Source organism: Denticeps clupeoides, chromosome 6, assembly GCF_900700375.1.
Source record: "Denticeps clupeoides chromosome 6, fDenClu1.1, whole genome shotgun sequence".
NCBI lineage: Eukaryota > Metazoa > Chordata > Actinopteri > Clupeiformes > Denticipitidae > Denticeps > Denticeps clupeoides.
Window position 1 is genome coordinate 12,647,731 of NC_041712.1, and position 21,020 is coordinate 12,668,750.

At 42.1% G+C, this 21,020-nt stretch overlaps 2 protein-coding genes across 2 annotated transcripts in view; both read left to right on the forward strand.

Moving 5' to 3' along the window:
* Positions 1-21,020, forward strand: part of LOC114791987 (protocadherin beta-16-like) — a 258,171-nt gene that overhangs the window by 26,117 nt on the left and 211,034 nt on the right. The window lies entirely within an intron of this gene.
* LOC114791993 (protocadherin alpha-13-like) lies at positions 13,431-19,032 on the forward strand. Its single transcript, XM_028982680.1, is given in 3 exon segments — positions 13,431-15,552; positions 15,554-16,360; positions 16,882-19,032. Coding segments are annotated over 3 exon segments (2,370 nt in total). The 5' UTR covers positions 13,431-14,016; the 3' UTR covers positions 16,909-19,032.

A 21,020-nucleotide genomic window follows, 5' to 3' on the forward strand; every position in this document is an offset into this window, starting at 1 on the left:
GTCTCGCCATGGTCGGAGATCAGACCCACCACGACGGTGTCGTCAGCAAACTTGATGATGGTGGTGGAGTTAGTAGTGGCTGTACAGTCATATGTGTATATGGAGTACAGCAGGGGGCTCAAAACACAGCCCTGGGGGGCTCCAGTGCTGAGAGTGATGGAGGCTGAGACAAGGATGGGAAACAGGATGCACACAAACAGGTGCACACATTCAGGATCTCACAAACACAAGACAAGGCAAATATGAAAACCATGTCTGAAGTTCCAGGAAATGTTCAGATTGTGACAAATTCATAATCATGTAGAGAGCAATATAGAGTGTATGCAGAACATATTCACAGTGGATCACTTTTTAATTTTTTTTTTAAGTTACAACCTCATTCAAAAATGAACTAAATACTTTTTTTTCATGAGAATTCTATGCATACACATACGTTTATGTTAGGCTTTGGCAAATTATATATATAAAAAAAAAATAATAAAAAAACTGATCAATCATATAATGGTTACTTAACAGTTGCTTCGCTTCATACTTCTTCAGTTCCCTCAAACTCACATCTTTTGCTGTACCTCTTTGAGGATGGAGGAGATCATGCTGTCCACTTCACGTCATAGGATATGATGTTACCCGAGATCTTGAATGTCTCCACAATTGACACAGGGCTGCCAGATATAATGAGGTTAAGTGAAATAATTGTGAAATGGTTCAGACAGCAAAATGTGTCCTCTGCTTTTGGTTTTGGTGAGCAGTGGGCAGCCACAACCATGTGTCTTTAAGGCTGGTAGAAGTGTTTTCTCAATTTTTTTTACTCTTATTTACCTGTATTTAAGGTAGCCACTTCAATATGCTTTGCTCTTTTTATGATTAATACATTGTTACATTTTTATGTGTTAAATTATTAAACCAAAGTTATGTAGCACAGGCTGGATATGTCTGTGATGCTCTTGGAGAGGTTTTGAAACAAGGCTGTGAGTTCGATGTTGGTATGGGTTTCCAACAGGTTCCCTGGTATCCTCCTGCCATTCAAAGGCATGTACACTAGGTTGCTTGGTGCCTGTAAATTGACCATAGGTGTGAGTGTTTGAGTGAATAGTTTGTGTGGGTGTGTGTGGAGGGTTGGTGCCCCACACCGGCTGAGTTCCCAGACTAAACCCAATGTTTTGGGGATGGACTTTGTGAGTGAATGAGGGATTTTCTGTTTCATGTTCATGGTTTCTCATGGCCGCATAAATCTCATCTTGATTTAAAACACAGTTGCAGTCATTAAACCTCCTTTAGACCAATTTATTAATGTCAAATATAATCAAAAAATACATAAATGCGAAAAAACAAATAAAAATAAAACTGGAAAGTGATAGTATAACAATTATGTGTATTGATCTGATTTTGTGTGCTGATGAATGCCTGATCTTCTCATTTGAATAAATTTAAAGTGCTTTTTTATTTAATGAAATAGGAAGGTATTTTAAATCCATTTAACTCGTCCAATGATTTATAATCTTTGTAACTTTAGTAGTATTTCCTTAATGCTCACGTTAAATGACTATGGAGTTACTATATAAAACAACTTTTCTATAACCAGAAATCTTAAACAATCTTTTATTTTTAGAAAATATATTCATAGGGTGTTGGTATTAATGTACTTAGCACTGTGTGAACTAAACAATAGGTCAGATAATCCAACATTTTAACATTTTTTCCCTTCAGGGGGTTACAGCGTCATCCCAAAATTATTTACATTTTTTTGCGGTAGAATTTTACACACCAACACCCCATAATGACAACATGAAAAAAGTTGATTAATCATATAACTGTTACTTCAGAGTTGCTTCACTTCACACTTCTTCAGTTCCCTCAAACTCACATCCTTTGCTGGACCTCTTTGAGGATGGAGGAGATCATGCTGTCCACATCACGTCATGGGAAATGATGGTACCCGAGATCTTGAATGTCTCCACAATTGACACAGGGCTGCCAGATATAATGAGGTTAAGTGAAATAATTGTGAAACGGTGTGTCCTCTGCTTTTGGTTTAGGTGAGCAGTGGGCAGCCACGACCATGTGTCTTTAAGGCTGGTAGATTTGTTTTCTACATTTTTTATTCTTATTTACCTGTATTTAAGGTAGCCACTTCAATATGCTTTGCTCTTTTTATGATCAATACATTGTTACATTTTTAAGTGTTAAATTATTAAACCAAAGTATTTTTTTACTAAGAAATGTTATGTAGAACAGACTGGATAAGTCTGTGATGCACCTGGAGGGGGTTTGAAACAAGGCTGTGAGTTTGAATTCTGGCTCTGACCTTGTGAGTGTGCAGAGTTTCTAAGCTCTCCCCATGTTGGCATGGGTTTCCAGCGGGTTCCCCGGTTTCCTCCTGCCATTCAAAGGCATGTACACTAGATTGCTTGGTGTCTTTAAATTGACCATAGGTGTGAGTGTTTGAGTGAATAGTTTGTGTAGGTGTGTGTGGTGGGTTGGTGCCCCACACTGGCTGAGTTCCCCAACTAAACTCCTTGTTTTGGGGATGGAATTTGTGAGTGAGAATGAGTGAGGGTTTTTTCTGTTTCATGGTCATGGTTTCTCATTGCCGCATTAATCTCATCTTGATTTAAAAAACAGTTGTAGTCATTAAGTCTCCTTTACACCAATGTATTAATATCAGTTGCAATTAAACAAACATAAATACAAATAAATAAATAAATAAACTGGAAAGTGATAGTACAAGAGTTATGTGTATCGATCTGATTTTGTGTGCTTAGGAATACCTGATCTTCTCATTTGAATACATTTAAAAAGCATGTTTATTTAATGAAATAGGGAGGTATTTTAAATCCATTTAACTCATCCAATGATTTCTAATCTTTGTAACTTCAGTAGTATTTCCTTAATGCTCACGTTATATGACTATAGAGTTACTATATAAAACAAGTTTTCTATAACCAGAAATCTTAAACAATTGTTTATTTTTAGAACATATATTTATAGGGTGTTGGTATTTATGTGCTTAGCACTGTATGAACTAAACAATAGGTCAGATAATCCAACATTTTAACATTTTAACCTCTTTTTAGTTTTATAGTGTCTACTTAGTTATTTATGTGTTGACTGTCAACAGTTCCCCAACAACAAAAGAATAAACTATTTCTCTGATATTATTTCATTTTAGAAAGAAGAAACATTACATTTAGGGATTTGCTATCTGTGTGTTTGCCCAGCGTCTTTGTGCTTATTCCCCCATACAGCAGGTTATTTGTATTATGTTGCAGCTTTATGTGAGTTAACATTATTATATTGTAACTGAAGTTTATAACATCGAAACAGCTCTGCCGTATCTTATTTTAGCATATTTTAACATAAAAATGAAAGATTCACTGAAGACAGTTTAGATTTTTTCAAAAGTAAATGGACATAATTATTTTCATAGAGTACTTAACAAACGAAATGAAACGAAAACAGTGATCATATTAGATGTTCACTCAACATATTTTAAAGTGTTTCTTTCTGCAAGATGCTACAGGCAGTAGAAATAGTTTTGCGCTATTGGGCCGCTAGATGTCGCTGTAGACCGCGCTATTTAAATCGTCCCTCCTGTTCCTGAGACTCCACCTTTCTCCGGTCCGCTTCACCCCGCGATAAAACCACGACCGCGCGGTCGCGTTTCAGCTCGAACTGCGAGATCATTTCATCTACAGACACGTCTGGCCTGCTGGGTTTGTGTGAGGAGGGATGAAGATGGCGCTTTCAGGCGTTACTGGACCCTGTCGGTTCTGGATGCTGCTGCTGCTGCTGGAGTTACGGGACGTCTCGTCCGGTCACGTCGTGTACTCGGTTTCAGAGGAGGCCCGCAGGGGAACGGTGGTGGGAAATGTTGCCAAGGACCTGAACATCGGTGTTAAGGACCTGGAGTCGCGGTCGTTTCAGATCGTGTCAGGTACCAGCAAGAAATATTTCGCGGTGAATCTGCAGACGGGCGCGTTATTTGTGGATGAGAGGATCGACCGGGAGGAAATATGCGGGAGCAGCAGTAAATGTGCAGTAAAATTAGAGGCCCTCGTGCAACATCCCCACAGCCTTTACAGAATGCAGATTAATATTTTAGATATAAATGATAATAGTCCGAAGTTTCCCATCAATATTCTGATGTTGAACATCACGGAAATCGCCAGTCCAGGAGAACGATTTCCTCTGCCACAGGCCAAAGATATAGATGTTGGTGTTCATTCTCTTAAAAGCTACATGCTGAGTTCCAGTGACGATTTCACACTGGACGTACAGAAAGAAGGAGATCAGATCGTATCTGTTGATTTGGTTCTGCAGAAACATCTAGACAGAGAGAAGCAGGCAGTGAAGGAGCTTCAGCTGACTGCTGTGGATGGAGGAAAACCTTCAAGGTCTGGAACCTTGAACATTATAATTCATGTTCTAGATGTTAACGACAATAATCCAGTTTTTAGTAAGACGCTTTATAAAATTCAGGTGAATGAGAATGTGTCTGTCGGAACGAAAGTTTTAACCGTCTCTGCTCTGGATGTAGATGAGGGTGTAAACAGTCACGTTTCATATTCACTCATTGTCCACGGAGATGCAACAGATAATCAATTGTTCTCCATCACCCCAGAAACAGGGGACATTGTGGTTATGGGAGAAATTGATTATGAAGAAAATCCTGCTATTGAACTGCGGGTCCGCGCGCAGGATAAAGGTTCCCCTCCCAGGAGCACACAGAGTAAAGTTTTAGTAGAAGTTGTAGACGTTAATGACAATGCGCCTGGGGTGACTGTTACTCCGCTGCTACACATGGTGAGGGAGGACAGTAAAGCAGGAACCGCTGTGGCTTTAGTTACCGTTTCCGACAAGGACGGAGGTAAGAACGGCGAGGTGCGCTGCAGCCTCCGAGACTCGTCACCTTTTAAACTGGAGCCCTCTTATGAAAATTATTATTCTTTGATGGTAAGCGGGCCACTGGACAGAGAAAAGGAGTCTCACTACAACATCACCATCCTGGCTGTAGATGAGGGGACTCCAGCTCTCTCTGCTGCCAGCGTTTTTACGCTTTCCATTTCCGACGTGAACGACAATGCGCCGCGGTTTCCAGAACAGCAGATCACCGTGTATCTGAAGGAGAACAGTCCTGTAGGAAGTCGTGTAGCTCGAACAGTCGCTCATGATCCGGATCTGAAGGAGAACGCGCAGCTCTCCTACTCCCTGCTGGACACCAGTAGTAGCAACAACCCGCCCGTTTCTGCGATCATGACCATTGACTCCGTTTCTGGTGAAATTTACAGCGCGCAGACTTTTAACTACGAAGAAGTGAAGCAGCTGAGTTTTGTGGTCCAGGCTACAGACTCCGGAGTTCCTCCTCTCAGCAGTAACGTGACCGTGAACGTGTTCATCCTGGACGAGAACGACAACAGTCCTGTTGTTCTCCCTCCCTATTCTGAGCACGGCTCTGTGAACGCTGAGAACATTCCCTACTCTGCTGAAGCGGGGTACTTTGTGGCCAAGATCAGAGCTGTAGATGGAGACTCTGGTTATAACGCGCTGCTCTCGTATCACATCTCTGAGCCCAAAAGCACCAACCTGTTCCGAATCGGAAGCAGCACTGGAGAAGTCAGGACCAAGAGGAGGATGAGTGACAATGACTTGAGGAGCCATCCGCTGGTGATCGTGGTCTGTGATCATGGAGAACCTCCTCTCTCAGCCACCGTGTCCATCGATGTTGTGGTGTCTGAGATGATTGATGACGCAGAGACAACATTCAGACAGGCGCCGGTGCAGGAGAAGAACTTTTCTGATTTAAATCTCTATTTGCTCGTCGCCATCATCGCGGTTTCTCTCCTCTTTTTATTGAGCCTCATCAGTTTATTAGCAGTTAAATGTTACAAGGCAGCTGGAAGTTTCAGCAAGTACAGCACTCCAGTCATCACCTCCCACCCTGACGGGACCTGGTCTTACTCGAAATCTACTCAGCAGTATGACGTGTGTTTCAGCTCAGACACACTGAAGAGTGACGTGGTGGTTCTTCCTCCATCGTTCCCACCTTTTGAACCAGAACTTGTCAGTCTTGATGGAACAAACACCTTTAATCAGACACAAACCCTTCCAAACACATCAAAGGTAAGGTGTCTTATTAAATCAACACAACTGACATGTTCATTAATTATTCACATTTTAAGGGCCCAGAATAGCTGACTGGACAACATTAATGCCCAGTGCACCCAACATCAACACAGAGCTAAAAAACAGTCTACAAACAATTTCAAATTGTTTGTAGACTGTTCAAGGCTATTAAAGAGATCCAATTTTCTACCTGAGGCTGTTCATAGTGTGTACTGTTGTGAATTTTTCAGTTTCTCTATATTCAAATTCTCGCTCCTTGGCACCTCAGTCATCAAAAAGTCATCTAACTAAGGCAGGGATACATTGTGCTTTATATACATTTAGGGGGCAGTGCCTAGATCAAGAGATCAAGCAGCTGGGTGACGAACAAAGCATGCAAATGAACCACTCACACCAGTCCTAATCAAATCATCAATTCAATCAAACATTTTTCTGATGTCATCACTTTACCTTAAATGCAAAATACAATGTACTGCACCTTTTCATATGCTGCTATGTCAGCGAATAAATTTGAAATCTTGCAATTCCCCCTTTGAGAGTTCTAATAACAAATTTAGACACTTAAAAAGAGGAAACATTTCTGTAGTGATATAAAAAGCATGCTGACACAGAAACAAACATGCTTCTAGGGTACGTGAAGTTTTTACGGGTCTTTTCTGGTTGGAACTGTTATTTCCTCATGATGGTCATGGGTCATTTGTCGAATTCAACACTTGATACACTCTAAAAACTGCTGGGTTAAAAACAACCCAATTTGGGTTATTTTGGTAACCCAGCGCTGGGTCAAAAAGGGACCAACCCAACGCTGGGTTATTTTGACCCAACAAGTTGGGTTACACGTTTAACCCAGCATGCTGGGTTGTGATTATTAACCCAACTATTAGTTAAAAATGACTACGCTGCTGGGTTGAATGGAACCCAAAATGGGTCAGAAATTTAATATAGAAACTTGTGATTAAAATTACTAAAATAAAAACAATTATACAGCAATACATATTTCAATAATGGAATTTTATTAATGACAAAACATGTAAAAAATGTGTCCATATGAATTTAAGACTTTTTTTTCCATCTCCACCTCAACATTAAGACAATTTTTATGAAAATGTAGTCACAGTGTTTCTGGAATAAAGTCAGTAACAATGAATCAGATTGAAGCCAAATTAACTTAAGAAAAACACAATTTGACATGTAAATGTAATGAAAAAAAGTTTTCTTATCATGCATAAACTAAGATATAAGAGTCATCTGTAAGAAACACACAACAAAGCAGGCATTAAGAACATCTATGCAGTAAGGATCAGATTTGGTCAAAATAAACTTGCAACTTTCCTAAAATGTGCCCTCTGTAAAAAAAATAATAATACAATACTAGACACATCAAGCACAAGAAGAATCAGATACAAAATGAACAACTGCAAGCCTATTTGCTCTAGTCACTGCAAAGTAATTGTACAATAATCAGGCATGAAGAGCTGTGCTATAAACATAATTGTGTCTTACCCTGCTAGCTCATTCTTCAGCTTCTGAACCTTTGGATGTAGCTCACTTCTACCTTAATTTCACATTGCCTGCTGAATGAAGGTAAACGCGTTTTCAAGCACTTTGGGTGCTGCAGGTGAAGTGCGTAGGTTAAGCCAAACAAGAGGCACATTGCTTGAGGTAGGTTGGTGAGTGCTTCCCTTGCCCTCTCGGTTGATGCCCAGTCTTGAGGGGTTGAGTTATGGTAATGCTGGGCTTGCTGAACTGTTGTCCTCATAATAGAGGATTCCCACTGGGATGTCCATGGAGTCTCCATAGACTCTACATAGTGCAAGAAACATGACAAAAAGAGAATATGCAGGTTAACAGCAATTTGTCTACAATCAACTGTATAGAATTATCTAATATTATAGATTTTGTAATTCAATGTGATTTTAATTTAGGCACTGTAAACAATCTATTTTGTGTGTTTATATATAGGCGTCTTTCATGTTGTGACAGTAGGTGGTATATTACACAATTTGATATTTGAATGGTACAAATGGAGAAAGGGTTTACTCACTGAACTGCTCTTGAAGAACATAGATGCATCATCTCCAAGAATTATTGGAAGTCCTCTCAGGACAAGGCATCTAATGGCTGTTGGCTCTGTGCTCTGCAAAGTGGTATAAAACACACTTGAATGTAGAACAAAGGAAATAAATCTTATATCAGTTTATTTGTCCATATAGAGAAATACCACAAGAGAACAGTTTATGTATTGAACTAACCATCAATATCATTATGAGAAGAAAGGAGAAATATCAACCCACCGTTGTGTTGTAGCAGGTCAGCTAATTGCTTTTCTATCCGACCTGTCTTCCTCTTGAAATTTCCATCAAAATTGGACACAACCCATCAAGAACACCAAAGAACTATTCTTTAAAATTTCTACCAACAATCCTGTTAAATTCCAGGTAAACCTGAAAAATATTAAATATGCTCAGTTTTGATATTCAGGCAGAGTTATTTATAACACAAATAAACCTCTCTGAACATCATGTATGTAAAACAAATAAGAAAAAAAAAAACATTAAAGGACACATCCACAAACCTGGTTTTCAGTCAAAAAAGCACTGGCCAGCTTTGGATCATCTGGTTGATGTCAGGTTCATCCTTTACAACCTCCTCTTGTCTAAGAGCAAATGTGATTCCTGATGCAAGCAAGGAAAGGGCTTAGTTCCTTCTTGCATAAGTTCCATATTTTAGCCTGTAACGTTTAAAAAACTGTGCTCTTCTCGCAGATAGTACTTGCATTTCCAAAGCATTTTAAAGTGGCTTTAAACAAAACTAGTAGTGCAAAAAAAAAAACTGGCATATGTTGAAAGTGGGTGTTTACTTTTTCAAACCTACATTGAAATAATTTGAATTCTACAAAACTGTATGTAGATAAGTAGAGAGCTACTCTAAAAACACATTACTGCAAGTATCAAATGCTCACTGTTCCCTTAAGATGACCTCATAATTAAATGCATGTTTCAAACTACAACTGTTCCAGCAGTTTCTAATTTGAATAGAGAAAACTCACCTTGTTCATCCACAAAATGGTTCTCGTTGCAGCAAGCAAAACTCCTTTAAAAAAAAAAGTCCAAACTTGAGGGAAACAGACAAATGTAGACAGAAAGGTATACTTCTAAAATACAACATTAAACCCCAAAACCCCCTTTCACATTGTATATGCAAAATAAAGCTTACCTATCTCCGTGTGAGTGAGTACACACAAATTGCTGGCCCCAATGCAGTCGCAAGATATTAAGCATTGTTAGCATAGCAAGTGTTAGTTAGCAAGATATTAAGCATTGTTAGCATAGCAAGTGTTAGTTAGCAAGATATTAAGCATTGTTAGCATAGCAAGTGTTAGTTAGCAAGAAAAAATTTCTCCTCTGTCCTTCAACCCGCAGCTTTTGCCTCAGAATTTTTTTTCCGCCCGTCTCCTAACCCCGCGGCTTTCGCTCATAAAATAATTTTTTCGCCCTTCAGAATTTTTTTTTTTTCGCCCCTCAGAAACTAAAGACGGTGCAAAGACAATGGCGGCTCCTCTCGCTGATGTCCCAGGTAGTTGACGTGACGTGCGTGCTCTCTTTCAGGTCCGCGTTCCCAACCCAGCACCGCTGGGTTACAGATCGAGACCGATTTTCAACCCAAATTGGGTTAAATCAACCCAACAACAGACTCAACCCAGCATTTGGGTTGAAAAAACAACCCAGCGTTTTTTAGAGTGTACTGTGGACGCATAGGTAGTATACCAGTAAGAAAAACTGTTCTCCGAACCATGAAGAATTATCTTCAGTCATTTGATGTAATTTTTCTGAAAGATCAAGAATGTCCTTTTGGATTTTGTTCAAGTTCTCTGTTGGATCCATTACCCCGGTGCAGAATACAGGGACAATGATGGTGCTGGCTCCCCCTTGCATTGCTAGAATGTAATCTTGTGTGAAGCGAGAGTGTCCGTGATATTACCTAGGGCCGAAGCTGTATTATTAGCTAGTTTCTGTACAGAATTCGATAAGCTTACGTTCTTTCCAGCAAACAAGGCATTTCTTGACATGTTCTTCAGTTCTAAGAATATATTGTTTCTGGCTTGTCTATAGTTTGCGCGATGTTCATGATGATTACTAGAACAGCAATCTTGATTATGTTGATGGATGACTGAAGTTCTTCCATTTGACTTTCTGCGTTGTGTTTTTATGTTCTGTCTTCCACGACAGTTGGCTAAGCAGTGTGTCTAGTTGTCCTTTAGAGTTTGTAGCTTCATACACATGTGAGTGGGTCGATGTGGGTCTCGGGACAGCCATCAAGGGGCATCTGCACAGAGTAAGAAAGAAAACAACAGATCATCAGGTATATGTTGTAAAAGACTGCAAACTATCCTGTGTTCAATCTGAGTCTAGTCTTGTTGTTACTTCTTTCCCTAGTTCTTCATTCCCGTGATACCTGAAGAACAGTGAGGTAAGGATGGACTAGTGGATGATGAAGGCCTATGAGGAAGTCTTCACCTCAGGGTTGGCCCCCAAAGCCTGTTGCATTCAGTTCTTCCCTGGGCACCTCAAAGGTCTATATATCCAGTCCTATCCCTGTAGGTGGAGGAACAGCTTTACAATGTGATGTGTTATATGGGAAAGGTAGCTACTCACAGCCCCAACTATTATTTTTTTCCTGCTCTCTTTGTGCTGTTAAAAGAGTCTGAGCAAGCAGTCCTAACTGGTCACTTGGGGAACTACTTCAGGGTTGTAGTCAGGCTGAAGACCCAGGTTCCAATCTCACTTACTACCATTGTGTCCCTGAGCAAGTCACTTAACATTAAATTGCTCCAGGGGGGGACTGTCCCTGTAACTACTGATTGTAAGTCGCTCTGGATAAGGGCGTCTGATAAATGCAGTAAATGTAAATGCTAAACGTAGCTGCTGCTACTCTCACTTTTGCCTTAACATCAGCATCTCTTTCCCAAGTAGCTAAGGTTATTTCTGAGAGTTTACTTAGACCAATTAAAATCTCGGAATCACAAGGATTTTCTGCTCTCGTTTACAAAGGCCATCTGACAAGATGCGGACTTGTCATCTAGCACACTTTCAGGATCATCAGCTATTCCACTATAAGTTACAGCTGACTGGCCAAACCTTTTAGTATATTCACTCACAGTTCACTCTTTCCTTTGTACACAGTTAGTGAATCTGGACCAGTCTTTTTTGGGTCCCATGATATTCTTTAGGACTTTCAAAACACCTTCTCCTAAATCGCCTTTACTGGCATGTTGCAGTTCAGAAGTAACAGCAGACTCAAAACTGTTGAATTCAGATTCAGTTAGAATTTGTGACATCAGCTGTGTGAAAAGTTGTATTTTGACGCATTTTGCTAATCAGTGCTCTCCTAAATTCAAAAAAATTTGTGCATGCTGAGGGTAAGCTCTGGGACAATCTCTTTAGGTCCCAGCATTTTTTAAATTGCTTGATCATGAAGACAGAAGAGTTGGGAGGAACACTTTCAATTTCCTCAATTCCCTACGATCTTCTCCTAGCACCACATACCTTCACCGAATCTAAAGGCACATCAGTTACTGATTGGATGTGTTTCAAAGAAATCTTGTAAGTCAGGACAAATGTTATCAGGCTGAGTAACTTCCATATCAGTTTTTTGTCAAAGTGGATATTCTACCCTGAAGCTCTTTGTTCTGTCCCTCTATCTCTATGAGTTACGCTGAGACTGTTGTGTAGCTAGCATTAAATCAAATTCTCTGTGGCAGCGGATAATGCCTTTCCCGTTGTTTTTCCAAATTCATGCTCCAAGTACTTTTTTACACTCATACACACGTCAAGTCTTGTCTGGATGGATCTCATAGTTCTTAGTTAATTGTTGTCTAACTTTTTCAGTTACTATTAGTTCATTTATACTCCTAACAGTGATTTGAATTCGTTATCTGAGTTGCGAAACCACCTTTTTCATTTGTGGGGACCAGCCTAGCATTCTTTCTAACCATTTTTTGTGAGTTTCTTTGTTACCACACAATCACGAGAATAACAGAGGATATGCTTGTTAAAACGGATCAACTATTGTTAACCTTTCCTGAATTAACAGAAGACAACACAAACTACTAGCACTTTACGCTAATCTTCTCTCCCTGAAGAGAGGATGAACAATTATTCTGGGTGGGTGGTAGTAGCCTAGTGGGTAAAACACTCGCATATGAACCAGGAGACCCAGGTTCAAATCCCACTTACTACCATTGTGTCCCTGAACAAGACACTTAACCCTAAGTGTCTCCCGGAGGGGGACTGTCCCCTGTAACTACCGATTGTAAGTCACTCTGGATAAGGGCGTCTGATAAATGCTGTAAATGTAAATGTATTTTCTGATGAAACAAAGGATAACAGATATTAGCACGTAATGCTAATCTTCCCTGAACCAGAGGATAAATGATTTTAGCACGTAATGCAAAATTTCCCTGCTTTGAAACAGAGGATTACTAGTCTGTTAACCAAACCCTGCAGCTGTTTGTTAACACTTTTCTGGTGGCACAGAAAATTCAAACGAACTCAGATCTTTGTTGAGCTTGAAGTTTCAGCCTGGATTCAGGTGAGGACCTATATTCTGGGTCACGGCACCAAAACTGTTGTGAATTTTTCCTTAGAGGCCAGGAGACGTTTTTGAATATCTGGAGGCAGAAGTTTCTCTTTATTGAGATCCTCGCTGCTTGGCACTGCCTTCCCACACCACCCCTCTGCTACGTTCCCTCCACTGGCTCCCAGTAGCTGCGCGCATCAGATTCAAAATACTGATGCTGGCCTACAAAGCCAAACATGGAGTAGCACCATCCTACCTCACAGCCCTTATTACACCTCGCACTGCACCTCGTATACTCCGAGCCTCCAGTACTGCTCGCCTGGTCCCTCCATCGCTAAAGGTAAAAGGAAGACTTTCATCTAGACTCTTCTCTGTCTTGGTCCTCGGTGGAATGAACTTCCCCTCGAGGTCAGAACAGTTCAGTCACTGAGCACTTTCAAATGGCAGCTCAAGACTTTCCTCTTTAGAGAATATTTAGATTAACTTGTAACCTTCTTATTGTCTGACTTATGTATAGAAACTACTATTCATAGTTTGGGGTCCTAGTGAACCAGAATCGATTGGTTCAATGATTGTAACATGGATGCTCGTTGTAAGTCGCTCTGGACAAGGGTGTCTGCCAAATGCCTTAAATGTAAATGTAAATATTGAACAGATGGTGTCAACCCACATACAACCTACATAGGTTTTCGATGTAGGGTTTGTCCTGGACTTTATTTTTGGACCTCCAAAATACCTTGAAAGTATCCTCCTGTTCTGAAATCATAGTTTGGATCAATCTGAAAAAAAAAAAAGTTCTGTAAAATTCTGATACACATTCACAAATACACTTTGTATTTGTATTCACAATACTCATTTCTATGACCTCATGCTTGTGTTTCTGCGAGACTTCTCAAAATCAAATCTGTTCAGTTGACCCCTTGCATTCAATTTGAGTTTTTTTTCTGTGATAAAAGTTTGACTGAGAAATGTATTCTCCTTTGGCTTGTTGTGCTGAAGTGCATTTTCCTCTCACTTGTGTTGGGTGATATAATGTTTTTGTAATGCATTCTAAGGCTTATATCTCTTATCATCCGTATCCGAATCTGTGCAGGTTTCTTTGCAAACCACGAGGTGTCGCTGTAGACCGTCGATTTTAATTTTGTACAAACTCCTCCTCTGCACTGTAGCATGCAGTAGAGGAAGGGTTAAGCCGAACTAACTGGAAGGACTGCTGCCTCATGTTCCGTCCACGGTGCGTTTTGTTCAGACCACGGCCCTTTACGCGCAGAGGAACATCGTTATCACTGGACCGGTCACGTTTTACGCGCCGAGATGGCCTCGTTCGTCCGCGCTCTGCTGTTTCTTTGTCTGTGGGATTTGTCTCGCGGCGAGATCGTGTACTCGGTCTCGGAAGAAGTGGCTGCAGGGACCGCCGTGGGGAACGTCGCGAAGGACCTTAACCTGGGCGTCCCAGAGCTGGAGACCCGCGCCTTCCGGATCGTGCGCGGCGCCACGAAAAGGCGTTTCGACGTGAACCTGAAGACCGGAGCTCTGTTCGTGACCGACAGGATCGATAGAGAGGAAATGTGCCCCCGGACGCCTAGATGCTCCGTGGTCCTCGAAGCCATGGCGCACGACCCCATGCGTCTTTACCGCTTCGAGATCGACATTGTGGACATTAACGACAACCCTCCCGTTTTCCCGGTGGACAGCATCACGTTAGATATTATCGAGAACGTGCTTCCCGGAGACCGCTTTTCCTTGCCACCGGCAGAAGACCCGGACGTGGGCGCGAACTCGGTACAGACCTATAAACTGGGCGCCAGCGATCATTTCGCGCTGGACGCGCAGGGCGGTTCTGTAGAGCTGGTCCTCCAGAAACACCTGGACCGGGAGACCGTTTCCAAAATCCGACTCACGCTCACGGCGCTGGACGGCGGCAAGCCGCCCAAATCGGCAACTTTGGCTGTCGCCGTGAACGTTTTGGATATAAACGACAATAACCCGGTTTTCAGCAAACCCCTGTATAAGTTCCAGGTTCGGGAGAACACCCGTCCGGGGACTAAAATCGGGACTCTCTCGGCCTCGGACGCCGACGAGGGCGTGAACGGCCAAGTCGTGTACTCGTTCGTGGGACACGACAGACCCGGCGCCCTCGACTCGTTCTCGATCGACCCGCAGACGGGAGACGTCAGCGTCGGAGGCGAGATCGACTACGAGGAGAGGGCCGGGTTCGAGCTGCGCGCGCAGGCGCGGGACAACGGCCACTCCCCGAGGCGCACCAGCTGCAAGGTTCTGGTGGAGGTGACGGACGAGAACGACAACCGTCCGGAAATCTCCGCCACGCTCCTCGCCCGGGACCTGAGCGAGGACGTCCAGCCCGGGGCGGCGTTCGCGCTGATCACGGTCTCGGATCGAGACGGGGGCGCGAACGGGAAGGTGGCCTGCAGGATCACGGAGGGACTTCCGTTCCAGCTGCAGTCGTCCTATAAAAATTCGTATTCGCTGGTCGTGCTCGGGCCTTTGGACAGGGAAACCGTGTCCGCGTACAACATCACCGTTATTGCGACGGACGAAGGGTCCCCGCCACTCACGAGTTCAAGTGTAGTGACGGTGCGCGTTTCTGACGTGAACGACAACGCCCCGCGCTTTCCGGGAGCCGCTGTCCAAGTTTACGTGAAGGAAAACAGTCCCGCCGGCGCCCACGTGGCCACCGTCACCGCGCACGACCTGGACGTGGGTGAAAATGCGCGCGTGTCGTACGCTTTGGTAGGACGGAGCGGTGGCGGATCGCCTGCGTCCGCTATGGTGAACATCAACTCTATAACTGGTGAGATGTTTAGCTTGCAGACTTTTAACTACGAAGAAAGTGAAGCAGCTGAGTTTTGTGGTCCAGGCTACAGACTCCGGAGTTCCTCCTCTCAGCAGTAACGTGACCGTGAACGTGTTCATCCTGGACGAGAACGACAACAGTCCTGTTGTTCTCCCTCCCTATTCTGAGCACGGCTCTGTGAACGCTGAGAACATTCCCTACTCTGCTGAAGCGGGGTACTTTGTGGCCAAGATCAGAGCTGTAGATGGAGACTCTGGTTATAACGCGCTGCTCTCGTATCACATCTCTGAGCCCAAAAGCACCAACCTGTTCCGAATCGGAAGCAGCACTGGAGAAGTCAGGACCAAGAGGAGGATGAGTGACAATGACTTGAGGAGCCATCCGCTGGTGATCGTGGTCTGTGATCATGGAGAACCTCCTCTCTCAGCCACCGTGTCCATCGATGTTGTGGTGTCTGAGATGATTGATGACGCTGAGACAACATTCAGACAGGCGCCGGTGCAGGAGAAGAACTTTTCTGATTTAAATCTCTATTTGCTCGTCGCCATCATCGCGGTTTCTCTCCTGTTTTTATTGAGCCTCATCAGTTTATTAGCAGTTAAATGTTACAAGGCAGCTGGAAGTTTCAGCAAGTACAGCACTCCAGTCATCACCTCCCACCCTGACGGGACCTGGTCTTACTCGAAATCTACTCAGCAGTATGACGTGTGTTTCAGCTCAGACACACTGAAGAGTGACGTGGTGGTTCTTCCTCCATCGTTCCCGCCAGCAGACGCGGATCTGATCAGTATTAATGGAGGAGACACTTTTAATCAAACCCAAACTCTTCCAAATACAGTAAAGGTGAGCAGTTTTAATATTAACATTTAATTAAAAAACTTTAATAAAACAGAAACTTGAGGCATGCAGCATTTGTGAAAATTAGTTGCTGAGCTTCACAATGCTGAAGGTTTTCAGCACCAGAACAGCGACCTTTCCACAGAGTAGTAAAATCGCGCTTTTTCTTTTCCTGAAACGATTCAGAATCTTTCATCACCTGCTTATTGTAGGCATCGTCATTACTCTCGCTCATGTACTCCCTATGACTACTGATTGTAAGTCGCTCTGGATAAGGACGTCTGATAAATGCTGTAAATGTAAATGGATAGGACACCATCATTCTCCTATCAGATATGCTATTTAAACTTAATACAGAGTGTAAAGGACCGCACTTTTACAGCAAAAGCAAAACCAACCTGTTTATTTATGGATTCTGCTAGACATCCGAAGGTACGTTGAGGTTTCAGGCTGTCAGTATCAGAAAATTGAAGTTAGGGGATGATATTTTACGGATGATATTTTAGAAGTTTGTTGGATGTTTGTAGGATTCAGATGGTGCAGTGGTGGCCTAGCGGTTAAGGAAGCGGCCCTGTAATCAGAAGAATGCCGGTTTGAATCCCGATCCGTCAAGGTGCCACTGAGGTGTCACTGAGCAAAGCACCATCCCGTAGGGTGCCGTGCTGTCGTGTGCCCTCCACCAAAGCCACATTTTACAAAACATTACATTTTACTCTGTTCACACTGATATTTTCATTGCAACACATTTGATTGTCTTTTCATTTCTCCAGTGTACTTAATAGCAATAAATGAAGTCTTTTTTTTATTATTTGATCGACATTTTAAGACCTGTTGTTTTTTAGGAACAGTAGCAGCATGCATCTTTAACAAGTAAACAATTATTTGCATATTTGAAGTCTCATTGGTGAGTCTGGATAACCATTTGATGTCTTTCATGTAGTTCCAGCAGATATGAAATAAAGAACTGTATATTGCAAGGTTAACAGCAACATTTCTTTATTTTCCACCTTTAAATGAAGGTAGAAAGATTTTTGAGACTCGTGTGTGTGGCTACATCCTGATTCTGTGTAATTTTATGCTGTACAGAATCCCACAGGCGCTAACATTGCAGACACTGGGGACATTTTTCTTTTACTCAGAACAATTCCATAATATTGCAGGCCTGCTACTGCTACCCTATGGGCCCTGTCAGCTCCAGTCCTTGACAGAGGACGAGAATCCCAGCAACTGGGTCAGTGCTCGGTTCCGCTCAGGCTGGCTGGTGGAGGGAGATATGTGGATTAGAGGTCTGGGGGTCTCTGGACTGGTGGAGCAGAGGCCGGGGGATTTGAATGCAGGAGGGTTAATTCAGCCTCAAATTAAGTAAGAGAGAAGCCCTCTCAACCTCTCTCTCACTTTCTCGCCTCTCATATTCATCTATCTCTTAGTCTATTATCTCTTTTTCTCACTTCTGTTGCCCCCGGGCAGTCACTTTCTCACTTCTGGTGTCTTCTTTATCGTCCGTCCCTGATGATTTGTTGCCTTCTCTGTCTGTCCTGTCTGCTAAAGCCTGATGCGCTTGTCAGCTACAAAGTTCTTTGTTCTTTTGTCTCTTCCAATTAATAAACTGAAAAGTCTAGTATCTTTTTCTACTGTGATTGTTATACGTATAATCATTTCAAAGTGTGCCTAAATAAGGCTTGATCATGTAGCATCAGTTGCAGGAACAGCATTCATCTGTATGCATTTGATCCAGGTCAGCTTTTAATTACCAGGCTGTATCTGAACCCCCATAATGAGACAACAGAATCAGATTAGATTCAGGTCTACTTATCACTTGTCATTGAAACAAAATCCTTGCAAGTATCTGTACATCTGTAATTTTCTGAGTAATACTAGATGTTGATTGCTGTCTTATTTTCCTTCACAAATGACCTTTTCTACAGATACAGTAGGTGCCTATCATGATTAGACATTCTTGCATGAAATGCATTTGGAGTAGTTTAGAAGATCTCAGCTTGTGTCTGGTAGAAAGCAAGCTCTGTCTCCTGCTGTGCTGAGAATGGATGAAAAGAGAAAGGGGAGGCGCAGGAAGCCATGGGTGATGAAAGACTTCAGGGGGTCAGGATGCCTTTCCGCATCCTGCTTGTTAATTTCTACACGTATTTATTCAACTGTAGGACACTTACTGTTGACTTAATTCTTAAGGGATTCAAACTTTTTTACCCTGCTCTTGACTTTCGGAAAATCTATTTTTAATGATCCACTGTTTAATTAATAGTGTTTCCTCAGGGGAAAAGTGCTGTGAAGTCTGTGTCGATGGCTCAGCAGTATGATATTGTTTCAGAAAGTTACTGTGGGAATATTGCACTACTTATTACTGTAATGGGATTACTGTGGTTTGTAGTTCATGTGAACTTGTAACTAACATATAACATTGGATGGTTCAGATAGTTTCTTAATTTCCACATCTTACTAAATTCCAGAAGCATCATTGTTTCACAAAAAATGAATAATCATTTAAAATCCATTGATTATCCCTTTCAGAGATTTGAGCAAAACAGTAGCCAACACAACTTGGTTGAAATTATAATTATAATGACCATACACTGCTAATACACTATATCAGTTGCAATATTACAATATCTGGTATGAATTTGGGAATTGTGCGTGTAAACTTTAAACCATGTAGTATACATGGTATACACCAGCTTGATGAAATGTGCTGTTCGTATCATTAAATAGTTGTCTCACTACCATTAGGATTATTGTAATTTTATTGATGTCCTCAGATTAAACCTTTTGATTTAGTATTTGCTTTTCTGTACATGTCAGTGTTTTAGTATTAGTGTGTGTTTCCACTTAATAAATCCACAATATTTCAAAGTGTCCTACTCTGACTTTTTATTCTGATCAGATGGGCCTTGCTATCACATCTTACCCATCACAGCATCACACACTGAAAGCACATCACATAACAAAATCCAATTTAATGATGAGGTCATGTAATAGGCTTCTGCACGAGAAATTCAATCAATTTTTCCCTATGTGAAGAGGGGCAAATAGCACATTTTTGCATTAATATGGGTGGGGCTTTTTACATTGTTAACATGTCTTGTTCTGTTTGTCTCTCCCTCTGCTGCTCACTTTTTCTTATTCTTTCGTTTGGTTAGCCTTTTGATGTTCTCCTTTGATGTTGGGGTTTTATGGGTGATTCAGAAATGTCACCACGTCCTTCAGTCACAAATCCGCTTCATCCATTATTCACCATGGCTAGAGGGTCACACTGGTGGCATCCTGCGCAGAGCCAGCCTGCCTCAGCCACTTATGCAAAGGCCCAGCTGGGGAATGTGCACAGTGTATTCGTGCAACATCAGTCACTTCCCTAAAGCCACAATTTCATATTCACAAACAAGACCCTGTCTTTTATAAAAACAAACACGACTGCGCTTTCATGTTCTCAAACACAAGTGGGTTGCAATGGGCTCATGCAACCTAGTCATATGCAGTCCTGAATGCACAGCCTTTTTTGCACTTTCAACACAAATATTCAGCAATTGTTATAATACACATCATTTATGCAATATGTCATGACAGTGATCACACGCACAGTGAAATTTGCTCACTACAGTTAGCCCGTCCCCTGAGGGAGCAGTGGCAGCCATGAAAGGTGCCAGGGAGCAGGACCTTTCCACAAGATGTCTAGGCTAATTTAACAATGTGGTCTTTATCTACTAGTGCTAAATAAATGTGTGGTGTATGAATGACTGTATGCTGAGGAGATATGCAACTTCAGTTTGTGTGGGGTGTGTGTTGGTATAGTGAGAAGCGTGCATGCCCTTTACAACTGGTAAGGTGTTAGTGTGTATGTGTGTTTGTGCTAAGGACTTGCATCATAATAGGCCATGTTTAGAATGTCACATTATATTCTCACAGATCAGTGTGTATGTATTTTCCATCATGCTCAGCATGACCTCAGTGTGCTGTAAAGGTCGCTCCACTACTTAGAGATGATAGATATCATTAGTCCACTGCCCCGCCCAGCACTTAGCTGAGAAAGAAAAAAAAAAATGTTAAAAAGCACCCATCACCCTCCCCACTGGATAAATGCAGATCTCTGTGAAAGATTACACTACCAAATTGAATATTTGAGACTGAGGGAATGTGTTTTTTTTATAAAGTCTTTTTAAAAATAATGTCTTGTTTTCCCCTATTTGCAGATATATGTGTTCAGATTATAGTATCCACGATCAGATATGTAGAGTGTGCTGTGTTGTGTTCTGGTTTCCTGGGTGTTGTCTGGTTGGTGTTGGTGGTGAGGAAGGGCCTCTGCAGCTCTGAAATCCTGCAGAAGGGAGTAGGGCTGGGTCTCTTTTGAGAGAGACTGGAGGTAGAAGAATTATCCAAGATGCAATGCAGGACGGGAACGGCAGGCTGCTTGCGCCCTCTGCTGATCGGTAAATGCAGAAACATGTGATGTCAGGGTGTGGGTTCCCCTCTGGAAACCAGCAGCACTGTGTTTTCAGTTCTCTGTTAGACCAGCAGAGGTCTGCCCTTCATCCCGCTACACTCTAAATCCTGCATGACTGCCTCTCTCGCTCCACTGTCTGTCACTAGTACCTTATTTCTCAGTATGTTCTCTATTTTACCTTAAAATTGTCAGATTTCTTAACATAATGGAATTTAA